The following is an 18,916-nucleotide window of genomic DNA, read 5'->3' on the forward strand; positions in this document are numbered from 1 at the left end:
TTTTTATGACAGAGGGTTTAATGGACAGAGGGTAATGGACAGAGGGGTTAATAGGGTTAGTGGACAGAGGGTTAATGGACAGGGTAATGAGGGTGAATGGACAGAGGGTTAATGGACAGAGGGTTAATGGGGTTAATGGACAGAGGGTTAATGGACTGAGGAGTTAATGGACAGAGGGTTAAGGAACAGAGGGTAATGGACAGAGGGTTAATGGACAGAGGGTTAATGGACAGAGGGTTAATGGACAGAGGGTTAATGGACAGAGGGTTAATGGACAGAGGGTTAATGGACAGAGGGTTAATGGACAGAGGGTTAATGGACAGAGGGTTAATGGACAGGGGGTTAATGGACAGAGGGTTAATGGACAGGGGGTTAATGGACAGAGGGTTAATGGGTTAATGGACAGAGGGTTAATGGGTTAATGGACAGAGGGTTAATGGGTTAATGGACAGAGGGTTAATGGGTTAATGGACAGAGGGTTAATGGGTTAATGGACAGAGGTTATATGACAGAGGGTTAATGGACAGAGGGTTAATGGACAGGAGGGTTAATGGACAGAGGGTTAATGGGTTAATGGACAGAGGGTTAATGGGTTAATGGACAGAGGGTTAATGGACAGAGGGTTAATGGACAGAGGGTTAATGGACAGAGGGTTAATGGACAGAGGGTTAATGGACAGAGGGTTAATGGACAGAAGTTATGGGCAGAGGGTTAATGGACAAGAGGGTTAATGGACAGAAGGTTAGGGACAGAGGGTTAATGGACAGAGGGTTAGTGGACAGAGGGTTAATGGACAGGGGTTAAGGGACAGAGGGTTAATGGACAGAGGGTTAATGACAGAGGGTAATGGGACAGAGGGGGGTTAAATGGAAAGAGGGTTAGTGGACAGAGGGTTAATGGACAGAGGGTTAATGGACAGTGAAGGTTAATGGACAGGGGGTTAATGGACAGAGGGTTAATGGGTTAAGGGGACAGAGGGTTAATGGACAGAGGGTTAATGGACAGAACAGGAAGGTTAATGGACAGGGGGTTAATGGACAGAGGGGTTAATAGGGTTAATGGACAGAGGGTATGGACAGAGGGTTAATGGACAGAGGGTTAATGGACAGAGGGTTAGGGACAGAGGGTTAATGGACAGAGGGTTAGTGGACAGAGGGTTAATGGACAGAGGTAGGACAGGGGTTAATGGACAGAAGGTTAGTGGACAGAGGGTTAAGGACAGAGGGTTAATGGACAGAAGGTTTAGTGGACAGAGGGTAATGGGACAGAGGGTTAATGGACAGAGGGTTAATGGACAGAGGGTTAGTGGACAGAGGAGTTAATGGGTTAATGGACAGAGGGTTAATGGAAGAGGGTTAATGGACAGAGGGTTAATGGACAGAGGGTTAATAGGACAGAGGTTAATGGGACAGAGGGTTAATGGATAGAGGGGTTAATGGGTTATGGACAGAGGGTTAATGGACAGAGGGTTAATGGACAGAAGGTTATGGACAGAGGGTTAATGGAGTTAATGGACAGAGGGTTAATGGTTAATGGACAGAGGGTTAATGGACAGAGGGTTAAGGACAGAGGGTATGGACAGGGGTTGAAGGGTTAATGGATGTTAATCCCATTAAACCCTCTGTCCATTAACCCATTAAAACTCTGTCCATTAACCCCCTGTCCATTAACACATTAAACCCCTGTCCATAACGTCCATTAACCCTCTGTCCATTAACCCCCTGTCCATTACCCTCTTGTCCATTAACCCACTGTCCATTAACCCTCTGTCCATTAACCCTCTGTCCATTAACCCTCTGTCCATTAACCTCTGTCCATTAACCCTCTGTCCATTAACCCTCTGTCCATTAAACCCTTCCATAACCCTCTGTCCATTAACCTCTGTCCATTAACCCTCTGTCCATTAACCCTCTGTCCATTAACCCTTGTCCATTAACCCTCTGTCAACTAACCTCTGCCATTAACCTCTGTCCACTAAACCCTCAGTCCATTAATGGAGAGAGGGGATCTAAATATATTGTTGGCTGCTTTACTTACATTATCTGATAGCATATTTCATCTGTAGTTTTCAATGGGGGTTTTCTTTTCACGGAACATCGTGTGAGTCAGATATTTATTTATTTTTATCTAGAAAACGGACATTTCACTTTTCATTGGGTGTATTTATTTTGGCAGGAACTGTGGAAAACCTGGGCCTGACTGAGCAGTTGACTGGGCTGGGCTGGGCTGGAGAAACACAGTGTAAAACTGCTGCTGCTGGGTACTGACTGAATAATATGAATCACTCAGTCGAGAGACTAGGGGCCAGTTTCCCAAACACATATGAAGTCCAGTCCAGGACTAAGAAGTATTTTCAAGAGACTCTCCATTAAGCATATGCTTTTAAGTCCAGAACTAGTAATGTCACTACTGTCTGTCTCTAAATAACCAATAATATCACTACTGTCTGTCTATAAATAACTAGTAATATCACTACTGTCTGTCTGTAAATAACCAGTAATAACACTACTGTCTGTCTATAAATAACCAGTCATAGCAATACTGTCTGTTAGTAAGCGTGCAAAGCTCCATATGTATGTCCAGTCATTATGTCATTTGGTTAGAGGATCAGGATCGATGGAGGCATGCTGCCAGTTAGAAGTGAGGGGTCAAAGGTTATAATGGGCATTAAGGAAGTGGAGGAGGAGTGATCATTATGGCGAAGGGATAAGGCTTCTCTAATGGAACCCTAGTCCTTAAATAGCGCAATAGGTTTGACAAGGGCCCATAACGCTCTGGTAAAAAGTAATGCTATATATAGGCAATAGGGTTCCATATGGGACATAGCCTCGTTGGTTTGTATAGAGGAGGAGGAGGTGAATAAAGACATTTACAGGTTTGATGGGAACAATCGATGGGAACAATCGATCCGGTGGGAACAATCGATCCGACGGACAGAACGTCATTGGTTAGAGTCCATTAGCCATCTAAACAGGGAATGAGCAAGTATCTACGTATCCAAGGACTGCTGAGTTTAAACTACGCCTTCAAATGAAGACGCTGTGAAGGCTCTGTTCCTATGACCTTCCCTGGAACACCGTTACTATAGGAACTGTATCACATGGTGTTCCATTAACATGGTGATCTTAGAACACGTTGTTCACTGGGAGATTTGTCTTTCTAAATCCTGCTTTGCTTTCTTCTTTCATATCGAAAACCTTTATTTACTTAGAAAAGTTACTTGTATCTACTAAATGTAGATAAGAATGTAGACATAGAACCAGTGGCGGATTTAGGTACAGGCGACATGGGCAGCCGCCCAGGGTGGCGTCTTGCCGGGGGCGGCACGGGGCGCCCGCACAAAAAAAATCGGAATGGTGACATTTACACGATCGGTTTTCGATCGCTCATTTCGCTCACGTCAATGGTATCATGTCACCGTGTGGGACTGTGGGTCAATTAATCTTGTCGGAGTGGGAGCCCTGATTCTAGTTTGTGAGCTAGGCAGGCAACTGCCTGGGAAGGTCTCCCACTCAGAAGTACGAGATGGGGAGGGGAGCGGGGGTAGGATGACCTCAGGTCTCCCCACTGGAAGCCAGAGGTAGGGGGAGGGGGGGAATCTATCAAATAGCACACCTCTAACTTTGTACAGTACTAATTAGTAAAATCAGTCACACCACGAAATGCTACCAAATAAACCAGAATTCCTTCATAATACTGTGAATATATGGTTTCACAGACATATTGCTACATTATTTTCTGGTTTGTACGAAGTCGTTAAGAATAATATAAAACCAGTCTGCACACCACCAATTTGTTTCTATTTGTCTTGGTTACTTTTTTGTATTTTTATATTTATATCGTTTTAAATGTTATGATTATTTATTTGTGTTGTTCCAAATGTCTGAATAGAAATGACAGTTAGTGGAGAATGGTGCGAACCCCCCGCCGAAGGGGCCATACAAGCTAGAACCGCCACTGCATAGAGCCACCACCAAGGTACCCTGGACAGCTCCAGTCCACTACACCATACAGACTGACAGACTGACAGACTGACAGGCTTTACAGACCACTACACCATACAGACTGACAGACTGACAGGCTTTACAGTCCACTACACCATACAGACTGACAGACTGACAGGCTTTACAGTCCACTACACCATACAGACTGACAGACTGACAGGCTTTACAGTCCACTACACCATACAGACTGACAGACTGACAGGCTTTACAGACCACTACACCATACAGACAGACAGACTGTAACACAGAGAGAAATTCAGACCAGAAAGGGGTCAAATCTACATAGATTATACACAGGTTCTACAGTAGAGAAGGGCTAGCAGTGAGCACAACCAACACAGGGGTTAAGGGTAGATGGGAGAGTCAGGGTAAACCAACACAGGGGTTAAGGGTAGATGGGAGAGTCAGGGTAAACCAACACAGGGGTTAAGGGTAGATGGGAGAGTCAGGGTAAACCAACACAGGGGTTAAGGGTAGATGGGAGAGTCAGGGTAAACCAACACAGGGGGTAAGGGTAGATGGGAGAGTCAGGGTAAACCAACACAGGGGTTAAGGGTAGATGGGAGAGTCAGGGTAAACCAACACAGGGGTTAAGGGTAGATGGGAGAGTCAGGGTAAACCAACACAGGGGTTAAGAGTAGATGGGAGAGTCAGGGTAAACCAACACAGGGGTTAAGGGTAGATGGGAGAGTCAGGGTAAACCAACACAGGGGTTAAGGGTAGATGGGAGAGTCAGGGTAAACCAACACAGGGGTTAAGGGTAGATGGGAGAGTCAGGGTAAACCAACACAGGGGTTAAGGGTAGATGGGAGAGTCAGGGTAAACCAACACAGGGGTTAAGGGTAGATGGGAGAGTCAGGGTAAACCAACACAGGGGTTAAGGGTAGATGGGAGAGTCAGGGTAAACCAACACAGGGGTTAAGGGTAGACAGGAGAGGCGGGGTAAGTCTACGGTGTGTTAAGGGTAGACAGGAGAGGCGGGGTAAGTCTAGAGTGTGTTAAGGGTAGATGGGAGAGTCAGGGTAAGTCTAGAGTGTGTTAAGGGTAGACAGGAGAGGCGGGGTAAGTCTAGAGTGTGTTAAGGGTAGACAGGAGAGGCGGGGTAAGTCTACGGTGTGTTAAGGGTAGACAGGAGAGGTGGGGTAAGTCTAGAGTGTGTTAAGGGTAGACAGGAGAGTCAGGGTAAGTCTACAGTGTGTTAAGGGTAGACAGGAGAGGCGGGGTAAGTCTACGGTGTGTTAAGGGTAGACAGGAGAGGCGGGGTAAGTCTACAGTGTGTTAAGGGTAGACAGGCGAGGCGGGGTAAGTCTACGGTGTGTTAAGGGTAGACAGGAGAGGCGGGGTAAGTCTAGAGTGTGTTAAGGGTAGACAGGAGAGTCAGGGTAAGTCTACGGTGTGTTAAGGGTAGACAGGAGAGGCGGGGTAAGTCTACAGTGTGTTAAGGGTAGACAGGAGAGGCGGGGTAAGTCTACGGTGTGTTAAGGGTAGACAGGAGAGGCGGGGTAAGTCTACAGTGTGTTAAGGGTAGACAGGAGAGGCGGGGTAAGTCTACGGTGTGTTAAGGGTAGACAGGATAGGCGGGGTAAGTCTACGGTGTGTTAAGGGTAGACAGGAGAGGCGGGGTAAGTCTACAGTGTGTTAAGGGTAGACAGGAGAGGCGGGGTAAGTCTACAGTGTGTTAAGGGTAGACAGGAGAGGCGGGGTAAGTCTACGGTGTGTTAAGGGTAGACAGGAGAGGCGGGGTAAGTCTACAGTGTGTTAAGGGTAGACAGGAGAGGCGGGGTAAGTCTACAGTGTGTTAACGGTAGACAGGAGAGGCGGGGTAAGTCTACAGTGTGTTAAGGGTAGACAGGAGAGGCGGGGTAAGTCTACAGTGTGTTAAGGGTAGACAGGAGAGGCGGGGTAAGTCTACAGTGTGTTAAGGGCAGACAGGAGAGGCGGGGTAAGTCTACGGTGTGTTAAGGGTAGACAGGAGAGGCGAGGTAAGTCTACAGTGTGTTAAGGGTAGACAGGAGAGGCGGGGTAAGTCTACAGTGTGTTAAGGGTAGACAGGAGAGGCGGGGTAAGTCTACAGTGTGTTAAGGGTAGACAGGAGAGGCGGGGTAAGTCTACAGTGTGTTAAGGGTAGACAGGAGAGGCGGGGTAAGTCTACAGTGTGTTAAGGGTAGACAGGAGAGGCGGGGTAAGTCTACGGTGTGTTAAGGGTAGACAGGAGAGGCGGGGTAAGTCTACGGTGTGTTAAGGGTAGACAGGAGAGGCGGGGTAAGTCTAGAGTGTGTTAAGGGTAGACAGGAGAGGCGGGGTAAGTCTACAGTGTGTTAAGGGTAGACAGGAGAGGCGGGGTAAGTCTACAGTGTGTTAAGGGTAGACAGGAGAGGCGGGGTAAGTCTACAGTGTGTTAAGGGCAGACAGGAGAGGCGGGGTAAGTCTACGGTGTGTTAAGGGTAGACAGGAGAGGCGGGGTAAGTCTACAGTGTGTTAAGGGTAGACAGGAGAGGCGGGGTAAGTCTACAGTGTGTTAAGGGTAGACAGGAGAGGCGGGGTAAGTCTACGGTGTGTTAAGGGTAGACAGGAGAGGCGGGGTAAGTCTACGGTGTGTTAAGGGTAGACAGGAGAGGCGGGGTAAGTCTAGAGTGTGTTAAGGGTAGACAGGAGAGGCGGGGTAAGTCTACAGTGTGTTAAGGGTAGACAGGAGAGGCGGGGTAAGTCTACAGTGTGTTAAGGGTAGACAGGAGAGGCGGGGTAAGTCTACAGTGTGTTAAGGGTAGACAGGAGAGGCGGGGTAAGTCTAGAGTGTGTTAAGGGTAGACAGGAGAGGCGGGGTAAGTCTACAGTGTGTTAAGGGTAGACAGGAGAGGCGGAGTAAGTCTACGGTGTGTTAAGGGTAGACAGGAGAGGCGGGGTAAGTCTAGAGTGTGTTAAGGGTAGACAGGAGAGGCGGGGTAAGTCTACAGTGTGTTAAGGGCAGACAGGAGAGGCGGGGTAAGTCTACGGTGTGTTAAGGGTAGACAGGAGAGGCGGGGTAAGTCTAGAGTGTGTTAAGGGTAGACAGGAGAGGCGGGGTAAGTCTACGGTGTGTTAAGGGTAGACAGGAGAGGCGGGGTAAGTCTACAGTGTGTTAAGGGTAGACAGGAGAGGCGGGGTAAGTCTAGAGTGTGTTAAGGGTAGACAGGAGAGGCGGGGTAAGTCTACAGTGTGTTAAGGGTAGACAGGAGAGGCGGGGTAAGTCTACGGTGTGTTAAGGGTAGACAGGAGAGGCGGGGTAAGTCTACAGTGTGTTAAGGGTAGACAGGAGAGGCGGGGTAAGTCTAGAGTGTGTTAAGGGTAGACAGGAGAGGCGGGGTAAGTCTACAGTGTGTTAAGGGTAGACAGGAGAGGCGGGGTAAGTCTACAGTGTGTTAAGGGTAGACAGGAGAGGCGGGGTAAGTCTACAGTGTGTTAAGGGTAGACAGGAGAGGCGGGGTAAGTCTAGAGTGTGTTAAGGGTAGACAGGAGAGGCGGGGTAAGTCTACAGTGTGTTAAGGGTAGACAGGAGAGGCGGGGTAAGTCTACAGTGTGTTAAGGGTAGACAGGAGAGGCGGGGTAAGTCTACAGTGTGTTAAGGGTAGACAGGAGAGGCGGGGTAAGTCTACAGTGTGTTAAGGGTAGACAGGAGAGGCGGGGTAAGTCTACAGTGTGTTAAGGGTAGACAGGAGAGGCGGGGTAAGTCTACGGTGTGTTAAGGGTAGACAGGAGAGGCGGGGTAAGTCTACGGTGTGTTAAGGGTAGACAGGAGAGGCGGGGTAAGTCTACAGTGTGTTAAGGGTAGACAGGAGAGGCGGGGTAAGTCTACAGTGTGTTAAGGGTAGACAGGAGAGGCGGGGTAAGTCTACGGTGTGTTAAGGGTAGACAGGAGAGGCGGGGTAAGTCTACAGTGTGTTAAGGGTAGACAGGAGAGGCGGGGTAAGTCTACAGTGTGTTAAGGGTAGACAGGAGAGGCGGGGTAAGTCTACAGTGTGTTAAGGGTAGACAGGAGAGTCAGGGTAAGTCTAGAGTGTGTTAAGGGTAGATGGGAGAGTCAGGGTAAGTCTAGAGTGTGTTAAGGGTAGACAGGAGAGTCAGGGTAAGTCTACAGTGTGTTAAGGGTAGACAGGAGAGGCGGGGTAAGTCTACAGTGTGTTAAGGGTAGACAGGAGAGGCGGGGTAAGTCTACAGTGTGTTAAGGGTAGACAGGAGAGGCGGGGTAAGTCTACGGTGTGTTAAGGGTAGACAGGAGAGTCAGGGTAAGTCTACAGTGTGTTAAGGGTAGACAGGAGAGGCGGGGTAAGTCTACAGTGTGTTAAGGGTAGACAGGAGAGGCGGGGTAAGTCTAGAGTGTGTTTAGGGGGGTGACAGGAGAGGCGGGGTAAGTCTACAGTGTGTTAAGGGTAGACAGGAGAGGCGGGGTAAGTCTACGGTGTGTTAAGGGTAGACAGGAGAGGCGGGGTAAGTCTACAGTGTGTTAAGGGTAGACAGGAGAGGCGGGGTAAGTCTACAGTGTGTTAAGGGTAGACAGGAGAGTCAGGGTAAGTCTACGGTGTGTTAAGGGTAGACAGGAGAGGCGGGGTAAGTCTACGGTGTGTTAAGGGTAGACAGGAGAGGCGGGGTAAGTCTACGGTGTGTTAAGGGTAGACAGGAGAGGCGGGGTAAGTCTAGAGTGTGTTAAGGGTAGACAGGAGAGGCGGGGTAAGTCTACAGTGTGTTAAGGGTAGACAGGAGAGGCGGGGTAAGTCTACAGTGTGTTAAGGGTAGACAGGAGAGTCAGGGTAAGTCTACGGTGTGTTAAGGGTAGACAGGAGAGTCAGGGTAAGTCTACAGTGTGTTAAGGGTAGACAGGAGAGTCAGGGTACGTCTACAGTGTGTTAAGGGTAGACAGGAGAGGCGGGGTAAGTCTACAGTGTGTTTCACTCCCAGCTACAAACCTAAGTAGCTATTTTGAGCTACGTCCTCAAACATGGGCCAGTTGGAGTGTGGCTCCAGAGTTTTGTACACCAGCGCATCTTCATCAGGACTAGCCATGAACAAGAGCCCTGAGGCCCGAGAGAGAGGAAGATGAAGGAGAGAGAGGGGGCGGTGGGAGGGGGGGGGGGGTGGAGGAGAGGTGGTGAGGGGGAACAGGGTGACAAAGAGAGAGAGGGAGAGAGAGAGAGAGAGAGAGGGAGTGCAGGTGAGAAAGAAATGTGCTGTGATTGTGTGTGTGTTCTTCTTCCTGGTATTGCAGTGGTTTGTGGGTAAACCACTGGTACCCAAAAGCAGGACGACAAGACTGACTCACACTGGACCCAGAATTAGATCTGTTTGTGCTTTTAGCCAACTTCTCACACATGTACTGTATGGCATTGGCATGACAGCAGAGTAGTTCGCCAAAGGACAAGCTGATCTGGGACCAGTCTATAACAGGCCCTGATGACTGTGGGATAATAATATTCCAATTGTCTTGAGTGTTATTCTATTGTCGTATTTCTCACCCATGATTGGTCCATTCATGCGTAGCTACTTCATGTGGTAAAGTATTCAGAATATTGAGGTGGAGTGGAGCTGCACAGATCAGGGAGGGCCCCTAAGGACAGGTCAGGGATGTCCCCTACGGACAGGTCAGGGATGTCCCCTACGGACAGGTCAGGGAGGTGCCCTACAGACAGGTCAGGGAGGGCCCCTATGGACAGGTCAGGGAGGGGCCCTACAGACAGGTCATGGAGGGCCCCTATGGATAGGTCAGGGAGGGGCCCTACAGACAGGTCAGGGAGGGCCCCTAAGGACAGGTCAGGGAGGTGCCCTACAGACAGGTCAGGGAGGGCCCCTATGGACAGGTCAGGGAGGGCCCCTACGGACAGGTCAGGGATGGGCCCTACGGACAGGTCAGGGAGGGCCCCTAAGGACAGGTCAGGGAGGGCCCCTAAGGACAGGTCAGGGAGGGCCCCTAAGGACAGGTCAGGGAGGGGCCCTATGGACAGGTCAGGGAGGGGCCCTACAGACAGGTCAGGGAGGGCCCCTAAGGACAGGTCAGGGAGGGGCCCTACAGACAGGTCAGGGAGGGCCCCTATGGACAGGTCAGGGAGGTGCCCTACAGACAGGTCAGGGAGGGCCCCTATGGACAGGTCAGGGAGGGCCCCTACGGACAGGTCAGGGATGGGCCCTACAGACAGGTCAGGGAGGGCCCTAAGGACAGGTCAGGGAGGGCCCTAAGGACAGGTCAGGGATAGCCCCTACGGACAGGTCAGGGATGGCCCCTAAGGACAGGTCAGGGATGGCCCCTACGGACAGGTCAGGGATGGCCCCTAAGGACAGGTCAGGGATGGCCCCTAAGGACAGGTCAGGGATGGCCCCTACGGACAGGTCAGGGATGGACCCTACGGACAGGTCAGGGATGGCCCCTAAGGACAGGTCAGGGATGGACCCTACGGACAGGTCAGGGATGGCCCCTAAGGACAGGTCAGGGATGGCCCCTAAGGACAGGTCAGGGATGGCCCCTAAGGACAGGTCAGGGATGGCCCCTACGGACAGGTCAGGGATGGACCCTACGGACAGGTCAGGGATGGCCCCTAAGGACAGGTCAGGGATGGCCCCTAAGGACAGGTCAGGGATGGCTCTACAGACAGGTATTTATTTTGGGTACAGTGTGCCGTCAGTCTGTTGTTGTCATCTTCCCAGGCCCTCTCTCCTTTGCTGTTCTGTGCTCAGTGAACTCCAGTGAGACAGGACAGCAGGCTAGCAGCATTGTGAGAGGAGCAGCAGAGGGCAGGGACGGTCCTACCCAGGTAACTATGGTAGGGAACTGGGATCAGCTGAGCGTTCAGCTGTTTCTCATCCGCCACCTCATAAGGTCCGTCGTCATAGAAACCAAGATCCAACAGTGTCTGGTTTAGCAGCTGGACACGCATCTCTCCTGGAAGGAACAGAGTTATAGGACACAGACAGACAGATAGACATAGATAGACACAGACAGGCAGACAGACAGACAGACAGACAGACAGACAGACAGACAGACAGACAGACAGACAGACAGACAGACAGACAGACAGACAGAGACAGACAGACAGACATGCGTACAAACACACGCACAGACAAGCACCCCCCCCCCCCACACACACACACACACAGTCAAGCACCCACCACACACACAAAGAGAGAGACAACTCCCATACATAAATAAACACACAGATATCCACTGGACACAGTCATCCCTGGGGTTACACAATGCTAATGTCAAGTACCATATGATGTAATCGTTACTCCACCTAAGGCCAGTATAACATATGATACAGTGATCCATAATTCATATTGATCACTGATGTCTCATAATGATCATCCCAATAACTAACTGCTGGGAATCAATTACTTTGATCCATCAGTATGACTACTAAGGCCAATCAGTATATTGATTAGCTTTATAAATCAATGATTTGTCCAAGGAGAGAAATACAATTTTATGAAAAACTGAATCATGACTTTTGGGTATTTTTTTAAAATATGGTTATTTATAGTGATCTGCTGTTTGACCTGTTTACCTGAGCATGAGTTCAGCTAGATAATGCCACCAATATACTGATTGGCCTTAGTAGTCATACTGTATGTTATACTGATTGATCCATTGATTGATCAGGGGTCTATTGGTGAGGAGATTTTCTTTTTCTAACTATATTCTCTCTTTTATTACACCATGTTTGAGGTCGAAAACACCTCTGACAACAAGCTTAGATTTTTTTGTTGTGAACTATCATTTTGCTCAGCACAGGTGTCAGTCCCCACTATTTAACTTTTCTTTATACAGGTTTGTCTCATTGAGATAAAATAAATAATAATAAGTAGTATGGCACCATACCTTTCCAGTTGTACGTTCCTGGAGCGCCGAACATGATGAAGTTATTGTCTGGTGTGAAGGCGGCAGACAGGCCCTGCTGACAGAAGCCAAACTGTTCGTGTCCCTGGGGTCGCCCCTCACAGAACTTCCACTCTCCTCCGTCCAAGTCATCCTTCTCTGTCAGGTCCTCACTCAGGACATAGCAACGCCCGATAGGGTCCCGCGTCTCAGACGGCAGGCCCACACGCTGACGCAGCTCATACAGGTGGGCACAGGTCTGGAGAGGGGTAGGGGTAGTACCATATCAGTCACTGGAAGAGACAGTCTACTACATTGCCCTGACAAGTAAAAAAACGACAGTAACTGCTCATTTGGTCTAAAATGAGTTCATGTCATTTTTGCTACATTAAATACATGCTTAATCACGTGGACCAGTATCCTGCCTCTATTGTATTGTGTTTTGGGGAAAATGGGGGTCATGTTAGCAGTAACTGCATACAGTTACTGTGAAACCAAGGTAAATGAAAGCCATTTTTCTCAGTTCCATGCTATGAGCTGTTACTGCCTTTTTGTTGGTAGGAAAGTACAGACATAGCCTGGTCTCAGATCTGTTTGTGGGCACGTCTGGAGAATCTGGCTACTGTAAGTAACTGGAATAGACAGTCTACTACAGACATAGCCTGGTCTCAGATCTGTTTGTGGGCACGACTGGAGAATCTGGCTACTGTAAGTAACTGGAATAGACAGTCTACTACAGACATAGCCTGGTCTCAGATCTGTTTGTGGGCACATCTGGAGAATCTGGCTACTGTAAGTAACTGGAATAGACAGTCTACTACAGACATAGCCTGGTCTCAGATCAGATCTACTACACTACACTACAGGTGGGCTCTGGTCTGGAAGGACAGGATCAGTAGCAGTACATTCTCAGCATTGGGCCCTGGTCTACTAACTACAGTACAGACATAGCCTGGTCTACCAACTACAGTACAGACATAGCCTGGTCTACTAACTACAGTACAGACATAGCCTGGTCTACTAACTACAGTACAGACATAGCCTGGTCTACTAACTACAGTACAGACATAGCCTGGTCTACCAACTACAGTACAGACATAGCCTGGTCTACTAACTACAGTACAGACATAGCCTGGTCTACTAACTACTGTACAGACATAGCCTGGTCTACTAACTACAGAACAGACATAGCCTGGTCTACTACCTACAGTACAGACATAGCCTGGTCTACTAACTACAGTACAGACATAGCCTGGTCTACTAACGACAGTACAGCCATAGCCTGGTCTACTAACTACTGTACAGACATAGCCTGGTCTACTAACTACAGTACAGACATAGCCTGGTCTACTGACTACAGAACAGACATAGCCTGGTCTACTAACTACAGTACAGACATAGCCTGGTCTACTAACTACAGTACAGACATAGCCTGGTCTACTACCTACAGTACAGACATAGCCTGGTCTACTAACTACTGTACAGACATAGCCTGGTCTACTAACTACAGTACAGGCATAGCCTGGTCTACTAACTACAGTACAGACATAGCCTGGTCTACTAACTACAGTACAGACATAGCCTGGCCTACTAACTACAGTACAACATAGCCTGGCCTACTAACTACAGTACAGGCATAGCCTGGTCTACTAACTACAGTACAGACATAGCCTGGTCCCAGATATGGTTGTGCGGTCTTGCCAACTCCTATGGCGCCATGACAACAACCGTAGGAACACAAACTGATCTGTGACCAGGCCCCAGGCCATGCCTATGGTGCCATGACAATAACCCTAGGAACACAAACTGATCTGGGACCAGGCCCCAGGCCACTACAGGCATGCTTAGTACCAGGAGTTTTTCCTTTCCTTACCACCACCTTCCCTCCAATCCCCTGGCTCTTGACTGTCACTCCTAGCCACTGGTTGTCCTTGCTCTCCCGGTCAAGGTTTACATCTCCATCGATGTCCACTCGCTCGCAGTCAAACTTCTCGCCTGTGATTGGACAGCGGTACAGGGCACCAGGACGCTGTCTCCGCATGAGGCCCAGTCCTCTGTCCCGGGGAGCTCCCACCAGTATCCTGGAAGACACAACACATCATTACTGGGAGACACAACACATCAGATCATTACTGGGAGACACAACACATCAGATCATTACTGGAAGACACAACACATCAGATCATTACTGGAAGACACAACACATCAGATCATTACTGGAAGACACAACACATCAGATCATTACTGGAAGACACAACACATCAGATCATTACTGGGAGACACAACACATCAGATCATTACTGGAAGACACAACACATCAGATCATTACTGGAAGACACAACACATCAGATCATTACTGGAAGACACAACACATCAGATCATTACTGGAGACACAACACATCAGATCATTACTGGAAGACACAACACATCAGATCATTACTGGGAGACACAACACATCAGATCATTACTGGAAGACACAACACATCAGATCATTACTGGGAGACACAACACATCAGATCATTACTGGAAGACACAACACATCAGATCATTACTGGAAGACACAACACATCAGATCATTACTGGGAGACACAACACATCAGATCATTACTGGAAGACACAACACATCAGATCATTACTGGAAGACACAACACATCAGATCATTACTGGAAGACACAACACATCAGATCATTACTGGGAGACACAACACATCAGATCATTACTGGAAGACACAACACATCAGATCATTACTGGAAGACACAACACATCAGATCATTACTGGGAGACACAACACATCAGATCATTACTGGAAGACACAACACATCAGATCATTACTGGGAGACACAACACATCAGATCATTACTGGAAGACACAACACATCAGATCATTACTGGGAGACACAACACATCAGATCATTACTGGAAGACACAACACATCAGATCATTACTGGGAGACACAACACATCAGATCATTACTGGAAGACACAACACATCAGATCATTACTGGGAGACACAACACATCAGATCATTACTGGGAGCATTGTCTCATGACTGACCCAGACACAAACTATCGAGTAGCTGGCCAGCCCATGCAAGATTTGGTTCTTGGTTCATGCCATTGTTTTGTAAACACTTTCACGCAAAGGGACTTCCAACAGTGAGTGCAATTTAGTATATGTGACCCAAGCTGGGATTCAGATTTGACTGGGAGCATGACTATAGGCCCAGGCGTGTTTCCTGGCCATATCACCTGACCAGGAAACACTCAGGGCACAACACCGTAGTTATGGGCTTTTATTGGGACCTGGGCCCCTATTCACAAAGCATCACAGAGTAGGGGTGCTGATCTATGATCAGTTTTACCACTTAGATTATACTGAATAAGATTATATGGACAGGGAGGACCTGATCCTAGATCTGCACTCATACTCTGAGACACTTTATAAATACGGCCCCTGGAGTTGTTCCTGCATGGTCAGGTCACATGGTCAGGAAACAGGAAACACCCTACTGAGATATTTTAGATGTTTATATATTTGACATGTTGTTTACAAAAAACAACCTCTGTTTCTTTCGGGGTGAGGTCACTATTCACCAACATGCAAAGCTACCGTACAGCAGCCTATCAATGTATTACTATGAGGTAGTTCCTAACACTGACACTACTGCGTGATGTCATGACTCTCTCCGTCTCCTATTTTTGTAACTGTTGCGGACCCAGAAAAAGGGTCGTTATTTTCAGTACCGTGGTGGGTGCTGATAATTTGGGGTCGTGGCTCTGGCCTTATACGGACTGGCTGGTCCAAGCAGGGGGCTATTTAAAAACTCACCGTTGAACCACATTCCACCCAACCAACCCTTTCCTCTAGTCTCCCGGCTCTCAGCCATGACATGACACATGCACGGAAGCAAGACACGGAGAAACACAGTGAAAGAGGGGGAGACAGAGAGGGAGTGATAGAGACCGATGGATGGGGAGAGAAAGAGAAAGTGTAAAGAGAGAGAGAGAGAGAGAGAGAGAGAGAGAGAGAGAGAGAGAGAGAGAGAGAGAGAGAGAGAGAGAGAAAGAGAGAGAGAGAGAGAGAGATGAGAGAGAGAGAGATGGAGCAAAGAAAATTACCACACAGGAGACACATTTTTTAAAGTATAAAATGACAGTTTTTATTGGAAGTTTCAAACCACTGTCCCCTGTTTCATGCCTACTGGACCAATGCATTAGTTTGGGAGGGAAAGCACACGAATAACCTCAAGCACGGTCTGTCTGATGTTGATATGTGCAAGCAGCACGCGTATATTACAGCATTCCCAACTGTCTGCTGCACCTCCTGGCTATAAATATGGGTTAGCTGATAGCACTAAAGAAACCAGACAAACAGACAGAGGCCTGAGGGGTGAGGCCTGAGGGGTGAGGCCTGAGGGGAGAGGCCTGAGGGGTGAGGGGAGAGGCCTGAGGGGTGAGGCCTGAGGGTGAGCAGGGTGGGCAGCAGGGCTCTGTAAGTCATCTGCAACACACTACGACTTGGGGACAGTAGGTCCCAATACTGGGATACTAATCTACAACTGAGATATCACAATCAGTCTCTCTGTGTGAACCAAGACTAAGATAGTCACTCCTAGCCTGATCCCCAGGTCTGTTTGTGCTTGAGCAAACTTCTCTGGTACCCACGACAGCAAATAAGGGGTTGGTTAATGCAATGACTAACAAACCTACTTGGTGACCAGTCAATTCCTTGCCCTGAGACATGGCTGTATAGACTCCTATGGTGTTTATAGAGGGCTACAGTCATGTCTCAGAGAAAAGTCACTCCATTGCAGTCATGTGTTAGATGGTCCAGTACAGAAATCTGAACAGAACTCCATGCAGGGTAACAGTTGGTTTATCCAACCTGACTACAGGGTAACAGTTGGTTTATTCAACCTGACAATAGGGTAACAGTTGGTTTATCTAACCTGACTACAGAGTAACAGTTGGTTTATCTAACCTGACTACAGGGTAACAGTTGGTTTATCTAACCTGACTACAGGGTAACAGTTGGTTTATCTAACCTGACTACAGGGTAACAGTTGGTTTATCTAACCTGACTACAGGGTAACAGTTGGTTTATCTAACCTGACTACAGGGTAACAGTTGGTTTATCAAACCTGACTACAGAGTAACTGTTATTTTATCCAACCTGACTACAGGGTAACAGTTGGTTTATCTAACCTGACTACAGGGTAACAGTTGGTTTATCAAACCTGACTACAGAGTAACAGTTGGTTTATCTAACCTGACTACAGGGTAACAGTTGGTTTATCTAACCTGACTACAGGGTAACAGTTGGTTTATCAAACCTGACTACAGAGTAACAGTTGGTTTATCTAACCTGACTAGAGAGTAACAGTTGGTTTATCTAACCTGACTACAGAGTAACAGTTGGTTTATCTAACCTGACTACAGAGTAACAGTTGGTTAATTCAACCTGACTACAGGGTAACAGTTGGTTTATCTAACCTGACTACAGGGTAACAGTTGGTTTATCCAACCTGACCACAGGGTAACAGTTGATTTATCCAACCTGACTAAAGGGTAACAGTTGGTTTATCTAACCTGACTACAGGGTAACAGTTGGTTTATCAAACCTGACTACAGGGTAACAGTTGATTTATCCAACCTGACTACAGGGTAACAGTTGGTTTATCTAACCTGACTACAGGGTAACAGTTGGTTTATCCAACCTGACTACAGGGTAACAGTTGGTTTATCCAACCTGACTACAGAGTAACAGTTGGTTTATCTAACCTGACTACAGGGTAACAGTTGGTTTATCTAACCTGACTACAGGGTAACAGTTGGTTTATCTAACCTGACTACAGGGTAACAGTTGGTTTATCAAACCTGACTACAGAGTAACAGTTGATTTATCCAACCTGACTACAGGGTAACAGTTGGTTTATCAAACCTGACTACAGAGTAACAGTTGGTTTATCTAACCTGACTACAGGGTAACAGTTGGTTTATCAAACCTGACTACAGAGTAACAGTTGGTTTATCTAACCTGACTACAGAGTAACAGTTGGTTTATCTAACCTGCCTACAGGGTAACAGTTGGTTTATCTAACCTGACTACAGAGTAACAGTTGGTTTATCCAACCTGACTACAGGGTAACAGTTGGTTTATCCAACCTGACTACAGGGTAACAGTTGGTTTATCCAACCTGACTACAGGGTAACAGTTGGTTTATCTAACCTGACTACAGAGTAACAGTTGGTTTATCTAACCTGACTACAGAGTAACAGTTGGTTAATTCAACCTGACTACAGGGTAACAGTTGGTTTATCTAACCTGACTACAGGGTAACAGTTGGTTTATCCAACCTGACCACAGGGTAACAGTTGATTTATCCAACCTGACTAAAGGGTAACAGTTGGTTTATCTAACCTGACTACAGGGTAACAGTTGGTTTATCAAACCTGACTACAGGGTAACAGTTGATTTATCCAACCTGACTACAGGGTAACAGTTGGTTTATCTAACCTGACAACAGGGTAACAGTTGGTTTATCCAACCTGACTACAGGGTAACAGTTGGTTTATCCAACCTGACTACAGGGTAACAGTTGGTTTATCTAACCTGACTACAGGGTAACAGTTGGTTTATCTAACCTGACTACAGAGTAACAGTTGGTTTATCTAACCTGACTACAGGGTAACAGTTGGTTTATCTAACCTGACTACAGGGTAACAGTTGGTTTATCCAACCTGACTACAGGGTAACAGTTGGTTTATCTAACCTGACTACAGGGTAACAGTTGGTTTATCCAACCTGACCACAGGGTAACAGTTGATTTATCCAACCTGACTAAAGGGTAACAGTTGGTTTATCTAACCTGACTACAGGGTAACAGTTGGTTTATCAAACCTGACTACAGGGTAACAGTTGATTTATCCAACCTGACTACAGGGTAACAGTTGGTTTATCTAACCTGACAACAGGGTAACAGTTGGTTTATCCAACCTGACTACAGGGTAACAGTTGGTTTATCCAACCTGACTACAGGGTAACAGTTGGTTTATCTAACCTGACTAAAGGGTAACA

At 47.6% G+C, this 18,916-nt stretch overlaps 1 protein-coding gene across 1 annotated transcript in view; it reads right to left on the reverse strand.

The window, feature by feature from the left end:
- The window catches only part of itga7 (integrin, alpha 7), an 81,232-nt gene that overhangs the window by 24,269 nt on the left and 38,047 nt on the right, over window positions 1-18,916 (reverse strand). The window contains exons 2-5 of the mRNA XM_038963655.1: window positions 13,715-13,922; window positions 11,845-12,100; window positions 10,777-10,908; window positions 8,941-9,052 (exon numbers count right to left, since the gene is read on the reverse strand). Of these exons, the coding sequence (XP_038819583.1) occupies window positions 8,941-9,052; window positions 10,777-10,908; window positions 11,845-12,100; window positions 13,715-13,922 (708 nt within the window). The remainder of the gene's footprint in view (window positions 1-8,940; window positions 9,053-10,776; window positions 10,909-11,844; window positions 12,101-13,714; window positions 13,923-18,916) is intronic.

This window comes from Salvelinus namaycush, chromosome 2 (assembly GCF_016432855.1).
Source record: "Salvelinus namaycush isolate Seneca chromosome 2, SaNama_1.0, whole genome shotgun sequence".
NCBI lineage: Eukaryota > Metazoa > Chordata > Actinopteri > Salmoniformes > Salmonidae > Salvelinus > Salvelinus namaycush.